Source organism: Anser anser, assembly GCF_964211835.1.
Source record: "Anser anser genome assembly, chromosome: 1".
NCBI classification, from domain to species: domain Eukaryota; kingdom Metazoa; phylum Chordata; class Aves; order Anseriformes; family Anatidae; genus Anser; species Anser anser.
This window is the reverse complement of record NC_139720.1, coordinates 10,270,228-10,286,491: the sequence shown is the minus strand read 5'-3', so window position 1 is coordinate 10,286,491 and position 16,264 is coordinate 10,270,228. Positions and strand designations below refer to the sequence as shown.

At 37.5% G+C, this 16,264-nt stretch overlaps 2 protein-coding genes across 7 annotated transcripts in view; one reads left to right on the top strand and one right to left on the bottom strand.

The window, feature by feature from the left end:
• The window catches only part of LOC310883163 (uncharacterized protein), a 447,119-nt gene that overhangs the window by 48,178 nt on the left and 382,677 nt on the right, over positions 1 to 16,264 (top strand). The window lies entirely within an intron of this gene.
• Positions 1 to 16,264, bottom strand: part of PCLO (piccolo presynaptic cytomatrix protein) — a 373,598-nt gene that overhangs the window by 5,436 nt on the left and 351,898 nt on the right. For all 6 annotated transcript variants that reach the window (XM_083802973.1, XM_083802968.1, XM_083802972.1 and 3 more), the window contains 2 exons: positions 7,163 to 7,297; positions 6,342 to 6,487 (listed from right to left, as the gene is read on the bottom strand). In XM_083802973.1, coding sequence (XP_083659099.1) covers positions 6,342 to 6,487; positions 7,163 to 7,297 — 281 coding nt within the window. The remainder of the gene's footprint in view (positions 1 to 6,341; positions 6,488 to 7,162; positions 7,298 to 16,264) is intronic.

Below are 16,264 nucleotides of genomic sequence, written 5' to 3'. Positions count from 1 at the left end.
TTTGCAGCCATTGTACCATCCCTTTTAAAGTCATGGATGTTAGAGGGTGCGTTATATATAAACTATAACTCAAAACAGAATAGAGTGTGAGAAAGTCCAGAGTTTTGGCTTCTGATGTGAGTAAGATGTCTAAACTAAAACTTAGAGTTGCTCTGGAATCTCATCCCTGCTGTGTGCAGGGATGCCCAGCAAAGTTGTTGATGCCCCATGCCTGGAGGTGTTCAAGACCAGGTTGGATGAGGCCCTGGGCAACCTGATCTAGTGGGTGGCATCCCTGTCCATGGCAGGTGTGGGTTGTGTGGAACTAAATGATTTTTAAGGTCCCTTTCAACCCAAGCCTTTCTATGACTCTATGATTCTGAGTTCTATGATTCTGTGTCTCTGCTGAGAGCCACAGTATTGATTACATGATGCATCAGCCACACAGAGTGGGAAGGGAAAGTATTAGACCAGGGAACTTGTGTGAGCTATGCAGACGGGGTGTTCAAGACCCTCCCAGATTATCATTCAGGCACCATTTTTTCCAGCTAAGCAGTTTAATGTCATACAATCAACAGCCATCTTCTCTACAGGGGAACTACAAGCCTGTCAGTCTGACCTCAGTGTCAGGGAAGGTCATGAAGCAGATCATCTTGAGTGCCGTTACATTGTACATACGGGAAAACAGAAACAGTGTGGCCTGCAGGACTAGGGAAGTGATTGTCCCCCTGTACCCGGCTCTGGTGAGGCTGCACCTCGAGTATTGTGTTCAGTTTTGGGCCCCTTTGTCCCAGTCCAGTTTGGGGAGGACATCGAGGTGCTCGAGTGTGTCCAGAGAAGGGCAACGATGCTGGTGAGGGGTCTGGAGAACAAGTCTTAGGAGGAGAGGCTGAGGGAGCTGGGCTTGTTTAGCCTGGAGAAGAGGAGGCTCGGGGTGACCTTATCGCTCTGTACAGGTACCTTAAAGGAGGCTGTAGTGAGGTGGGGATTGGTCTATTCTCCCACGTGCCCAGTGATAGGATGAGGGGGAATGGGCTAAAGTTGCGCCAGGGGAGGTTTAGTTTGGATATTAGGAAAAACTTCTTTACGGAAAGGGTTGTTAGGCACTGGAATGGGCTGCCCAGGGAAGTGGTTGAGTCACCATCCCTGGAGGTCTTTAAAAGATGTTTAGACGTAGAGTTTAGTGTTATGGTTTAGTGGAGGACTTGCTAGTGTTAGGTCAGAGGTTGGACTAGGTGATCTTGGAGGTCTCTTCCAACCTAAATGATTTTGTGATTCTGTGAGAAACAGGTGATCAGGCCTAGTCAGCATGGGTTTATGAAAGGGAGTTCCTGCTTGACTAACCTGATCTCTTTTTGTGACAAGGTGACCCACCTAGTGGACAAGGGAAAGTCTGTGGGTGTTGTCTACCTAGACTTCAGTAAAGTATTTGGCACTATTTCCCACAGTATTCTCCTGAAGAAACTGGCTGCTCATGGCTCGGATGGGCATTCATTTCGCTGGATAAAAACTGACTGGGTGGCTGGGTCAAAAGTGTTGTAGTGAATGGAAGTAGATAGAGTTGGCAGCTGGTCACAAGTGGCATCCCCCAGAGCTCAGTACTGAGGCCAGTTCTCTTTAATATCTTTATCAGTTATCTGAATGTAGAGGTCAAGTGCACCCTCAGTAAGTTTGCAAACAACACCAAGTTGGGCGGGAGTGTTGATCTGCTTGAGAGTAGGAAAGCTCTGTAGGGGGATATGGATAGACTGGATTGATGGCCTGAGGCCAACTGTATGTGGTTCAACGAGGCCAAATAACATGTCCTGCACTTGAGGCACAACAACCCCAATGCAATGTTACAGGCTGGGGGAAGAGTGGCTGGAAAGCTGCCTGGCAGAACGAGACCTGGGGGTATTGGCCGATAGTTGGTTGAATACGAACCAGCAGTGTGCCCAGGTCACCAAGAAGGCCAATGGCATCCTGGCTTGTATGAGAAATAGTGTGGACAGCAGGACTAGGGAAACGATTGTCCCTTTTTACTCAGCTCTGGTGAAGCTGCATCTTGAATACTGTGTTCAGTTTAGGGCCCCTCACTACAAGAAGGACATCAAGGTGCTAGATCATGTCCAAAGAAGGGCAACGAAGCTGGTGAAGAATCCGGAGAACAAGCCTTATGAGGAGTGGCTGAAGGAACTGGGGTTATTTAGCCTAGAGAAAAGGACGTTCAGGAGAGATCTTATCACTCTCTAAAACTAAGCTGTGGTGATGTGTATCAGTCTCTTCTCCAAAGCAACTAGCAATAGGACAAGAGGAAATGGCTTCAAGTTGCTCCAGGGGAGGTTTAGGTTGGATATTAGGAAAAGTTTCTTCACTGAAAGGGTTGTGAAGCATTGGAACAGGCTGCCCAAGGATGTAGTTGAGTCACCATCCCTGGAAGTCTTCAAAAGATGTGCAGATGTGGTGCTTAGGGATGGGGTGTAGTGGTAGAGTTGGCAGTGCTAGGTTAGCAGTTGGACTAGATGATCTCAGAGGTCTTTTCCAATCTAAGTGATTCTATGATTCTATGACCTGATTAATTCTTTGGATTTATAGGTTCTTTTTAGGTGTTTCTGGAAGGAATACATTTAATAATAGATATGCTTCAGAGGGGTGAGTTATCAATCAGATAATTTCTAGCATTTCTTAATTTTTGATTAACCAAATTAACAATCTCAATACTTTTATATTTTATCAACTGTTTTCCAAAAAGAAAAAGAACTTATTAAAAAGACGAATTTCCATGATAGGATTAGCAGCAGGTTAGTAATATTCACAGTCACTGAGCAGAGCTCAGGCAATGAGCAACTGAGGTAACTGATAACAGTAGGAGGCTATGACCCTCCATGTGAACCAGCAGAGGAGAAAATGGGGCATTTTGTTGCTTGGTTTCACAGATCTAGGCTAACAGCAGAAGAATGGCAGAACTGAAGAAATTTGTACTCCACAGAGATTTTGAAGACCATACAGTACATAGACATTTAACAGAACAGTAGAGCTAGAGTTTCCAGTAATCAAGAATATTAACATTTCTGAACATTTTTCATTCTGATTTGGGAAACAAAGTAAAAAATTGCAAACTTTACAACAGAAAAAAAAAAAATAAAAAAGGACAAAGAAAAAGAAAAAAGAAAAAAAGAAAAAAGAGGGAGAAAGAAATTTACAGTCATTTTACTGGATGAGTTCCCCAGTTCACTTGCCAGTTTTAATATCAATTGGCACAGAAGATACTTATCTGGACAGCTTGGACACCTCCATGTATCTCAGTCAACAGGTTTGATGAGGGAGGACCAAATAAGGGAGCAATAGGCACAGAACTATTAGAGAACCCCGCTGCATTCATCAGAAAGCCTGTCTCTGGGGAAACCAGGTAGCTGTGTCTTTTACTAGCGGCTTTCTATGTCACTTGGTTCAGTGTTTCCTGAAAGTGTGGATGGCCCAGAAGCTGGCAAAACATCTGTGAAAAACATTCTTCTGGGCTTTTTTGATTACCATCACATAGAACATTCTGTATTTCTAATTGCAGCCAGCTAGTCAGCCAGGAGCCAGCTAGGAATAAGGCAAAGCAGCCAAGAGCCCAGTGCTTTCCAGAAGGGTCCCAGGTGGGTTCCCAAGGAACAGGGAAATCAAGAAAGTGAGCTGCCAGGGGCTGAGGCAAATGCCTGTCTGAAACCTGTCAAAATGTTTTCTGCAGAATGTTTTGATTCTGTCACACCAACACTTTTGGGACAGAAAAAATTTCTAACAGAAATTTTCTGTCACTTCTGTCCTTGATTCTTTTCTCCATTCCTCCCAGCTGGATCCCTAAAATCTGTCGTCTTTAGCTTGTTTCTTCTCCCAACATTGTTTCTTTCCTGCTCCGGGCTTTAAATTCCAGCCTTGTTATCCTGATTGAGCTAGTCTCAATTTCTAATGCTCAGATGATTTTTTGTTTTCTCATTCCCAATACTCTTGACCAGCCAAGTCTAGCTTCTTTTTTTCTCTCTCCCCCTTTCCCCCCCCTTTTTTTTTCTTTATCTCTCTACTGATTTTTGGAGTGCAGAACCTTTTCCTAACTCCTGCCTGTAGCTGATTCTCATCTCTCTTCACAATGTTCTTTATATGATTGCCATGTTCAGTTTCCTCTTATTCCCTCTCCCTTGTGTTATTTTCTTCCCCTAGCTCCTAGCTCCATTTTTGTTCTGTACATTCTGTTTTGGTTTCCTTTTCTTCTTGTCCAAATCTCTGTTGACAATGTCCATCTCTTTGACCCTACATATTCATCACTCTCAAATTCAGCATTCAAATCAGCCAGTTTCATGCTTTCCAGTAGGAACAGATTGACTGATAGGCACGATGAATATATAAAAACAGATGTACTGAGTCAGACCAAAGATCTCTCCAGGCAAGTGTTCTGCTTCCAAAAAAGTGTACAAGGCAGTACACTGCGTATGCACAGCAGAAGAACAATCATGTAGTGGAACATTCCCAAGATACCTACTACGTTCTATGGATCATTGACTTCCTGACTCACAAGTAGCATGTTTGTATTAATAGTCTATGACAATTTTTTCCCATGAATTTGTCCAGTCATTTTCTCCAGGTACTTTTTTCATGAAAACATTTAGCATCCACAATAGCTTATTGTGACAGATTTTACAGCTTAGACCCCGAGCTGCATGAAGAAGTAACATCTTCTTGTTTTAAACTTGCTGTTTGCTAGTTTTTCTTGAGACCCTCCAGTTCTGTACTCAAGGACAGGGAAAGCAAATTTCCATGACAGTTATGTAAAAGACAATGAAAAACAGAAAGCCTTTTTTTTTTTTTTTTTTTTTAGGTAAAGTGTGCTGCATCAGTGCATATCAAAATGCTTCTGAGGAAATGTTGCTAAAGCTCAGGCTGATTGTTCCTATGGCTACCTTCCTAGTATCCCTTACTCCTTAACAATTTGATGGCTCATTTTCCCACAGGACTCTGTGGGTTCTTCTTTTTTGGGTTCAATCCTTTGAACTACCTCTGGAAGCATAGTTTTTACAGCAATGTTAGCTCTTAAATTTTGACAAGACTTTATTGATCACTCCGGATTTTCCCATTTAACATATAACATCTTTAATACATATACTTAATCTATTTAATCAATAATCATTTCAGAATGCCTTAACAGAGGGAAAACAGCATCTGTTTTTGTTGGTGTCTTTTTCTAAGCAACTTCCATTTTAATTTTAATTTTAACAATGCAACCAATAAGCATAATGTAGGCATATAGATATCCAATCTAAGGTTAGTAATCAAAACCTACTTGTCTTGTTTAAGTCAGTCATCCAGATTTAAAGGTATATCTGGCAGATGCTGGTACACCCAATCATTCCCTCCATTTGCTTTTAAGATTAGCACGCAGATACCACTAGAATTGCCCACCATCTCCACCGACTAGATGAAGCCTGAGTAATTGGTTTAGCTATCTACTCATGAGAAAGTTCATGAAAGTAGATAAAGTGAATCCTACCCCTCCAAATAACCATATATAACCAAGTGATCAAATCTGCCTTAACGGAAGAAGCACTATTCCTGAATTCCCACCTAAAGAAATAAAAAATAAAATAAAATAAAATAAAATAAAATAAAATAAAATAAAATAAAATAAAATAAAATAATAAAAAAATAATTTGATGTGCCACAGATGAAAAATAGAAATACACAGACCAAAATCCCCTTTACAAACATACACAGGGAATATTTGCTTGGCATAATCTGTGATTCCACAATGGCTGAATTTATGATTATTGTGTCTGATTCTAGGCATCACAACCTTTAAAGAAGATGATGAAAGAATGAAAAAATGTATTTAAGCAACAGACATATCTAAGAAATCTGGATTATTTAATCTAGAAAAAGAGAGAGGAGAAATATAACAACCTTTCTGTATGAAGACTTTTTTTTTTTTTTTTTAATAAAGAGTGGTTATCCATTTTCCTGTGTGTTCTTAGAGGATACTTAAGGATAAGTAAGCTTGATTAAAAATAGGGCATATTTAAGTTAGATAATACACTAAACTTCCCAAATATATAGACAAATATTTTTTGGAAGACATGTATAATTTCCTTCTCTAGGGGATTTTAAGAACAGGTCAAACCTTACGTTTTCAGATTTGGTCTATAAATATTCTTCCTTAGTGTGGGGGGTGATGGATTAAATAATCATATTAAGTCTCCTCCATCTCCATATTCTCATTATTACATAATTGTGTTATTTCCTATGTAATTTTCTCTTTTCAGCAGACAACTGGGATAGAAAATTGATCTCAAATGCCCATAACACAGAATGGACAACAAACAAAATTAGGTTTTAATAAGATGCAGAATTACCTGAAGAGAATGCCCAGCAGGACTCAAACTAAATCTAAATGTTTCATTGAACGAAGGCTCTCGGTCATGCCTGCATACTCTGGTTTTCTTCTTAATTACTCTCTTTTGTGTAGTGATATTGACAACATACAGCTTCACATACAGGTCTGTGGAATTCAACAGCAATTCAACAAGTTAAATACAAAACCTTCTAAGTAAACATTTTTGTTAATGATTTCAGTGCAGGGGGAATATTGAGAAGAAACAGAACAAGGTACTCTACAGAGCCATGTTCTGGTCTCATTCACATTGCTTAAAAATGGAACTACCCTACTAAATCCAAGGAAATTACTTTGTGCTTACAACATTGTCATAAAAAGAACAAATAACTTGATGTCTTCATGTGTGTATGAAAATATTACGAACGTAAGTTTTTAGTTTTTAGTAAGCTTTTTCACCAAAATTTTCACTAAATATCATTGTTCTTTTATAACCTGAGGTGTTATCATTTTTCTTGAAGTTAAAAAAATATTAATTTTTAACAATCAGAAGCACATTAAAAAGAAGATTAACTTCTGAGAGTTAATTTGCTTCTATAAAATGATTTTACTTTCATTAAAGTTATTCATAGGAGCAAAGAACACTTCAAAAGATATCCTATAGAATATATCATATTAGGAAGAATATTATATCATAGAATCAATAGAATATCATATTAGGAAGAATATATCATATCATTAGGAAGCAATTTTCTTTCCCATTTTAATGGTGTTGTTAAAAGACTTCAGATACATCCTACTTAATGTTTTAATAGTATTGTGAAGTTGGTTTCTTTGTAATACCTGGTAGATGATCTGGAGATTTAAATTTGTATGTGATATTTCTGCACTGAAGGATTTCTACTATCAGCTGTTCTCCATCTGTCTTCATTTCCTTTTTTAATGCAATCTTGATTTCACCCATAACCTGTGTTTTACCTGGAAGAGCAGGAAAAAAAAAAATCTCATTAAAGTAAATGAAAAATGAATGTACCTTAAATAACGTGAAAAGAAGTAAAAATTTCTGTTTCGTTGCTGGTTTGGGTTTTGATTTTTTTTTTCTCCATTTTTGATTTGGTTTGGTTTGGTTTGGTTTGTTTGTTTGTTTTAGGACAGATTATAGTATTTAGGGGTATTCAGGAGTATTAAGGATAATGTTTTGCTAGGATGAACAAATTGTAGATACATGCAGTACACTTGCATAAACAGATTATGTGCTTCAGAGTGTATTTGCTTCAGAGGAACTTTGTTCAAAAGAATATAAATTTCACTGAAAGTCATAACAAGTCGTAATGATCACTACAAATCACCTGTTCAGAAGACTTTACTACAAGATTCAGAAGTTATCTAGTTTTTAAAACAAACAAACAATGTTTAATAGGGTGTTGAAAAGTAAGATTCTGAAAGGCAATGAATTAAGACATTGGTGAAGTTAGCATTTCACCTTCTTCCTTGTATGGAGCAATATTATTTACATAATTTAAAGGAAAGTACTCACTGTGACCTTTAAAAGTAATTGATTTCTTTTCTTATGGGGGCAGAAATACAAGCCCATTGTTTCTACAGTGTATGGATTTTTCTCTAAATCAGTCCAGAGACGGAGATAAGGCACAGAATGAAATTTAGGCAGAGCTGTTTTGCCTTTCCCCTGCAAGACTGTATCAAGGCCAGACAGAGCACACTAGGGCTACATAGTCTAACTGACTGCAGTGGTACAAGCAGAGCCAAAGTCCTCACCACAATGCAGTCTATAATAGCATCATGCCATAATAGCATCTGTGCTTCTATATCTATATTTCTGCTACTGTAAAATATTTTTTCACCTTCCTCTTCTCTTTAGACATTAGTGGAAAAACAGTCAAGCTTCTGGAAGTCTTTGGGATCTAGTTTCTGGTGACAACATGCTGAAGATTTAACACATTACCAGGAAATTCTAGAGGCTGGTGCCAAGATGTTGCAAGGAGCAAAGCAATTCTGAAGAAATTAAATAATTATGATACATCTGAAGAACCTTCTCTCTTAAAGAGTAGAAAGCTACCAGGCAACATTTAGAGATTACTTGCATGTATCTGAAATGTATAACCAAATTTAAATGATCTCTCACTAAAGAATCCAGGTGCTATTTCACAAATGTCCATGAACAATCATACGTTCTGTTGTTTTTCCTCTATAAAATATTTTTGGGGATCATGAAGAAAAATTAATTAGAAATAATCACAACTACAACCTGGCCCCTCAAACTTCCTCACAAATTGAAGCTGGAATCTGACTTAGTTACAGTCAATAACAAATTTCCAATTGGGTTTCAGCTGGATCAATGTTTCACCCATAGTCTATAAGGTGGAAGAGGACCTTTTAGTAGGCAAGTGATTCTTTCATTATATTTAAAATTCCAAAAACCATTCCTATATGTTTGAACATGCAGTGGTAGGATCTTGCTTTCTGTTATGTGCTTGTGCAAAGAGAACAGAGTCTGCAGCTTTTGGTGGTAGCAACAAAGATCATTGGGATCAAAGAAGGAAAGGCTAAAAATGTCTCTGTTTTTCGTTAATTGGTTCCATCAGGTGTGTCATCAAGTTTTAATGTCCTTGCTTTGGAAAATGCTGAGTGTCTAATGGGTCTAGTCTGGCTAAACTGTGGATTTTGAATGACTGGAAACAGATAGAGGAAAATAAATAAATAAATAAATATTAAATCCTCTACACTGTGGATAAACTACTAAATAACACTGTGACATATCTGACTGAAAGATGCTGCATAAGTATGGCTTTTTGATCAGTATCGATTCCTGCACTGACTCCAATGATTGATTTTGAAAAGACTCCAGCATAACCTAACGTCAGTTTCAGGCAATCTTTAGTTAACCACAGCCTTCCCTAGGAAATTTTCTAGGGTTATTTATTTTACCTTATTCCCTCTCTGTCCTTTAAGATTTATTCACAGTATTTGATAGGATATCTTTCTTGATTACCTTAGCACCTTAGCACTTTTTTTTTTTTCACTTACATGTGCTTTCAACCTAAAATGAGATAAGGTGGGTAGGATGCTATCTATGACTCTGAAAGCTAGAAAAAAGGAGAAATGCTTAGAATGTGATTGAAAATTCCAGTGCCATATCTCAGTATGTGGAAATTTTCCATAGACTATTCTGTATCCCCAGTTACTCTTTACGACAAACAATCCTGCTGCACTACTTAGGCCTCATGGGGAAAATAATGATCTCCAGCTGTGAGCACATGACGCATGATAGCTCTCTTGTGCTTCCATACTAATTTTCATTTCTCCCACAGCATGCAAGGAAAAAGCCTTACCACCAGCTTTATGATACATTGCACTAAAATAATCCACCACTTTAAATCCTAGCAGAATTTTGAATAGTCAGGAGAAATTCCTTTTCGTTCCATTCCTTGACATTTTTCCTCTTTTTCATGTACTTTCACAACATCTGTCCTTTGACAGGTCCATAAGAGTAACTCAAATCTACATTGGTCTGTGGATTTGATTCATTACAAGGAGATATATATATATATATAAAGAAACAAACTAATGAGGGGAAGTCTTAATATAGGGCTGTTTATGAGCTGTTGAGAAAGTTCACAGATAGCCAAGGTGGACATGAATGCACTTTGATATAGCAGAAATGATGTTTCTTGGGATGTCATGTAATGGGATGACCTTGAGGATTCCACTGGTAAGAATATCTCAAAATATAGTGCCCAGGTGTAAGCTTTTGCATTTTCTATAATTTTAGAAAACATCAGTAATAACTGATGTATGAATAGAATTGATTGTGGATATTTTGCTAATGATCGCATGATGATAAGCAAATGTTACAGTGTAAAAAGCATTTAATATATTTCTACGAAAGCACTAATATAGCTTTTTAAAACAGTGGAAAAACATTTAAAATTTCAATATTACTGTTTGCTTGTACAGATGAAACAGGTGCAAACTAGGATTATCACAGAGGCTAAGAACCATATAATAAAATATTTAAAAATTACTTTCTAATATAGCCAACAGTCAATGGCTGGATGGAAAAACAAAAACAAAAAAAAGTGCAATTGCTTTACATAAACATATGATGGAGCAAATATTGACAGGAACAGTCTATATGCAAACTGATTTTGTGTTATATTTTACATTTTACATATATATCAAACACAAACTTACTGATATTAAAGCAAGAAGACCAGAGTATTGTGTTCACATTAGGAACACGTTAACAGTAGCTAAAAAAATCTTTAAATACATAGCTATGACTAAACATTTTGGTGTTGTTTTGTTTGTTTGTTTGTTTTATGTGAGAGAGCACTTCTTTTTAGGGGACGGGACTTAATACAAATCCATTAGCAATTAAAATGGTTAATTAACTAAATTACTACATGGTATTTTGAGAAGTTTAGAGGTTTGAATTTGCCATTGGGATGGAAAAACAAGCTGTTACTCTTGCAGAACTATCACACTCTATGCTGTCAAAGGTTAATTAGTTCTGTTATTACTCTTAAATTACTACTTCTGTAAATCAAGGGATGTATCACTGACAATCACTGTGTACTGCTGACCATCGCTATTTGAAATTATGTAAAAATACTAAATTAAATTTCAGCTTCCAAGGATTGATTACTATGGATTGTGCTGCCCTAACTCTTTGATAATATGCCTGCTGCCCACCCATATTACCCAAGACAGCAGTAAATAGCTGTCTTCAGTTGGTCCACGTTATCAAGGCTCATTCAGCAATACATTTAAATGACCGGGTAAGTTTCACTGACATGAATTTTGTCTGGTTCATTTGTCTAAATTTAAATGTCTGAGCTGATTTACACATTTATCTTAAAATAAGTTGAATTGCCTTCTGAGATTGACTATGTCTATCAGCATAGATGGATCAAGGGTGAGTAGGTTAAACTTGGAAATTTAAATAAAAGATGTCTAAATGTTGCTACATGATGAGCATCTGCTAGAGTTATTTGCTGAAGGGATGACAGATGGCCAGAAAACAGAATTAAGAAAATACGTAAACAGATATTTTGTCCCATGGTGGTGTATAAGTTAGTACAAGCTCCTTCTGTTCCAGTCTAGTGACTTGGAATATTAAAAGTAGTTGAATTAGAAATAAAATAGTAGAGATGATAAAGATATATACAAACACTCCCCAGAATTTTCAGCTTTCCAAAAGAACTATGTAATACAATTATTGTTTCCAAAATAGGCAGAAAATTCTCTTCTGGAACTTGCAAGAGCCCTGCACTTTATGCCAAAGGATGTAGAGTCACAGAAAACTCCTTCTGAAAAGCTTCCTGAGTGTGGCAATGTTAATTTTGAGTTATGATTTTCTTTATATATGTTCTTTAAAACCCAATCATCCTATTATGCAATTGAAGAACTGAGATGCTAGAAAAAAATAAGCATGACAAAGAAAACAAGCAAAAAAAATGAACAAGAAGCCAACTATAAACCAAAACCAGCTTTACTTTCCTACACTTTGTGGCTACAGTCTACAGGATTAGCATGCCTTATCCACCATGCATGTACACGAGATGCAAAGATAGCCATGGTTTCTTTTAGCAGGATTGCTCCTCCTGTTTTTTGTTTTGTGCGCACTTTGAGAGATGGCTGCATTTTAAAGTGTAAGAGTGTAAAAAACATATGCTCTTACAGGGCCAGTCTTCAAATCCTACTGGAAAATTGCACTGTTTATTCACAAGAAACAGGAAAGCAAAGTATTGCACATTACTGATCAGCAGGCAAGGTTTATTTCTACAATTTCTGATTAGGAATATTCATGTTACATCCACATTTCTGAAGGCAATCTAGGTATTTCCTAGACAGCAATCTCAGGTTTCCAAACACTGGTGCACAACAGCATCTTGCAGCTGACTGCTGCAGACAAGCACCCTCTATAGAAAACCAAACACATTCACACTGCTTTGTCATTATACCTGTGTCTTCTGATCACCTTCATGTTGCCTTGTGGTCCAGGAACACAAAAGTTAATTTTCTGATGATAGGCAGGGAGAGCCTGAGATAATTAGTTTCTTACTGTAGCCTGATTTTGATGGTGTATGGACAGCATGAAGCTATCATATGGAATGGAAAGGAAAATGGAGCATTTTGTGGTGCAGGACTAGCTGTGTTAGTGCTGACAGTTGTTATAGAACACAAGGAAACAAACATGTCCTCCACTCTGTTGAGAGATGAGCATGTTGTCTCCAGAACCAGAGTCAGTCTTAGAGAGAACAAATTGGTCTGTGCTAAAAGGAATCCCAGGAGAAAATTAAAATAATTCAACATGAAAATCAAGGAATCCGCATCAGGGAATCAGCCAAGGAGGGAAATTCTGTGACAGTACGAATGTCTGTTATGAGACTGTATGATGCACCTCTGTGCATGTTCACCTGGGGAAGGTTTGGGTATAAGAAGCCTCCACAGATTTTTACAGCAGAGGAAACTTGTATTTGGTACTTGTCTTGTTTTGGGTATGCGTTCCCTACTAGTAAAATCAAGTGAATGAACTCTGTCACCCAACTTGCCTTAAAAGCATTTGAGTATAATGTGAAATACAGCTCCTTCTGAATCTGTTGCGTTTATAATTCTGAAAGTGTATGTAATAAACCTCAGAATTTCCATAATCTTCCAGTGTGAGATGAAGAGATGAGTAATAGCATTGTGTCATCATAGGCATATGATCAAAAATAAAGAATTCTTTTTTAGAACTAACTTCATTTCCTTAGGTCTTCATCTGTTTTGATACCCTGAGAGATTAAACTAATGAATTTCTGAGAGCTCTGTGTATTGTTCATTGACAGAATGTGGGTATTTCCTTGCGGTACTTTACCACCTTTTGTCTCATAGGTATCTAGTGACCTGGAAATGGTACAGCTATAGTTATCTCTAACACTGTGTAATGACACACAATGTCTTCCAGAACTGAGCAACTCAAATGCTGCTTACATAGCTGTATTGCTTAAATCAATAACATTTTGGTTTCAGCTATATTAGGATATGATCATAATATTTAAAAGATTAAAATTTGTAGTACCATGGCATAAAATCTAAGAAATCCAAGGTGCGTTCTTGAGCACTTGATTTGAAAAAGGAAATTGTACAGAGCTGCAAGGAAACTGTAAATATGGGAAATCATTAGAGAGGCTAAAATCTATGCCTAGTTCAATCTCCTGTCTCTTACTAGTTCTCTGTGATCTTAGACTTATTCTCTGTGCCTGATCTCAGAGATGGAGATAATAACACCCACTTCTCTAACTGAGATTTTTTTGGTTTTATTAACTGCAGTTGGGTATATTTTACAGAGAGTAATGTAATGCCTTGATAATGTAAACATGAACAGGACTTCAGCGTATGATCCCTAATCCTATGACAAAATATGAAGACCTAAATAGGCGGATGAGGATCCATACCAATATTATGGCCACAAAATGGATCACAGGAAGTTCTGCACCAACATGCGAAAGAAGCTCTTCATGGTAAGGGTGACAGAGCAATGGAACAGGCTGCCCAAGGAGGTTGTGGAGTCTCCTTCTCTGGAGATGTTCAAGGCCCGTCTGGACGCCTACCTGGGCAACCTGCTCTAGGGAACCTGCTTTGGCAGGGGGGTTGGACCCAATGATCTCTGGAGGTCCCTTCCAACCCCTACAATTCTACAGTTCTGTGATTAGATTTCCCTCCACCCACAATCCATGGAGCTTGCACAAACAGAATCTTCCGTCTACCAAAGAGTGCTGTTGTAGCACGAATTATTTCTGCAGGATTCTTTTAACTCTATCTTGAGAACCAGAAGTCCATCTTCCAATAGACAGCTGTGCTTCAGCAAAGCAAGATATCATCTTATTGCATAAAATAATTCAGCATTACTGCGAATACTCACCATTTATTATTTACATTGTAGTATTAGAGTTAAACAATTGCAGCTGAAGGTAAAGCAGAAGGGTATTCACTACCAGTTTAAAACTAGATATGTCAAGAATCCAAAATACCAACCCAAACCTTCCAATCTTTGTTTAGGTAAACCTTTTTTTAAAAATAAATAAATAAATAAATATCTTTCCAGTTACTTGCTGTACCAGCTGTTTGGTTTCATAATGCCTTTCATCCTCTTGTTGTGACAAGTTACTGGTAAAGATGTTGTAAAATAATGATGGATGAGCTTTGTAAAAAATGCATCCCAATGTTTTCAGGCTCCAAACTTTTCTGTCCTTTTGAGGTCTTTACATTACCTAGTTTTTGTCTTTCACCTTTCTCCCACATATTTTTTCCTCCCTTGAAAACTACTACAATTTTCTCTGTAGGCTGGATTCATCTTTGTGCACCCTACTGTAAGAAAAATCAGACATCTAATAAAACCTTAACTACTACCTCCTGTCTTATAGTACTTTAAATAGATGCCATTGGGTTTACTGGCATAGGACTGGCTCAATGATTATTCTCCCCAGCTCCACAGATGAGTCTAGATACATGCTGGTCTCTATACAGTGCTCTCAAAAGGTCCCAGGACAAACTAAAGCTCAGATTATGGCCACATCTTTTTTCTCTGCTCCGAAGAGGTATTGCAGATGCTGTGTCCCTGGCATATGTTGTCTTCTCTCACGTGCCTATATGAAGGCTAGGTGTTACTATGTATGAAGGACTCAGATGTTATTACAAATTATTCCCTCCTTTATCTGATGTATACAGGGATACTATGTGCAGTTAGTCATGCTCTTCTGGAATGAGGGGAGAAATGTTATCATGTCCCAGCAAATGTGTTCTCTGTGGGATCCAGAGGTGCTCTGTGCTGGGAGCAAGAGAGCTGCTCTCTCTTTTCCCTTCCCTCTCCTTACCCAGAAGACTTGAGCTGCTTTGAGCAGACTGTACATAATAAGACAAGCAAAGAAGATTAAGGTTTTTCATTAATATTTCCCTGTCTCCTCTGATGTGATGTGCATGCAATCATGTAAGGAGGGAAAGGAGAAGAATTAAGGAACTTTGCTCACAGCAAACACAATTTACAATTTTGTGGGTAGTGTGAATGGTTGGCTTTAAGGCTCAAGCATACGAACAAGCTGACAATTTTATGTTATGATTTCTAGAGACATTCACACTGCCCAAAGAATTTTGAATATACCAATGCAGAAATTTAGCCTGTATGCCCAAAATTCTAAGTAGGATTAAAAAAAAGGCTATTTGAAGGGGTATATTGTTAAGCCTTCTCTTCTCCTTTCTTTTCATTTCCTTTCACATAAAACAAAACAATTTTGCAAAACACATTTTTGAAAATAGACAAAGCCTTTTGAGATTTTGAGATGTGAAATCTTTCCCAGAACAAAATAATATCTGTTCCATTTTTTGTGTATGTTCCTCTGTTTTAGACATTATATTTTATTTTATTTTTTTTTTTTAAGAAAAAAAAAAAAGGACAAAAATAATGCTGGCTCTGGACTGATGCCATGTGTAAAAACTCTTGAAATGAAGTAAAGTGATTTTAAAAATTGTGGGAATATAACACAGGTACTTCACAAATGCTCAAATACGAAAAAAATCCCAGATGTACCAATTCAATTTCAACTGGATTTATTTTCATCATGTGGCATTCTAAAATGTTGTAGCAAAAACTAGGGTAAGTAAGAGGTTACTGGGACAGTAAGATTAGAGGAGGTGAACTGCAAGAGAAAGTTTCATTAGTGTCAGAAGGTCAGTGGCTGAATTCATAGTATCGGGGATCAGAGATTGCTGCAGAAAAGTTTTTTTTTCAGTGTTTTAGTGAGACTGTCCCTAGTACCATAGGGGCATTTGGAAGAAATGGAGGCAAAATCATAGCTGTAACTATCATATTCAACAAATTTAGATGACAAGAGATAACTACACATATTGTTTTCAGTGACAAAGATGAATACAGAATACCTGTAT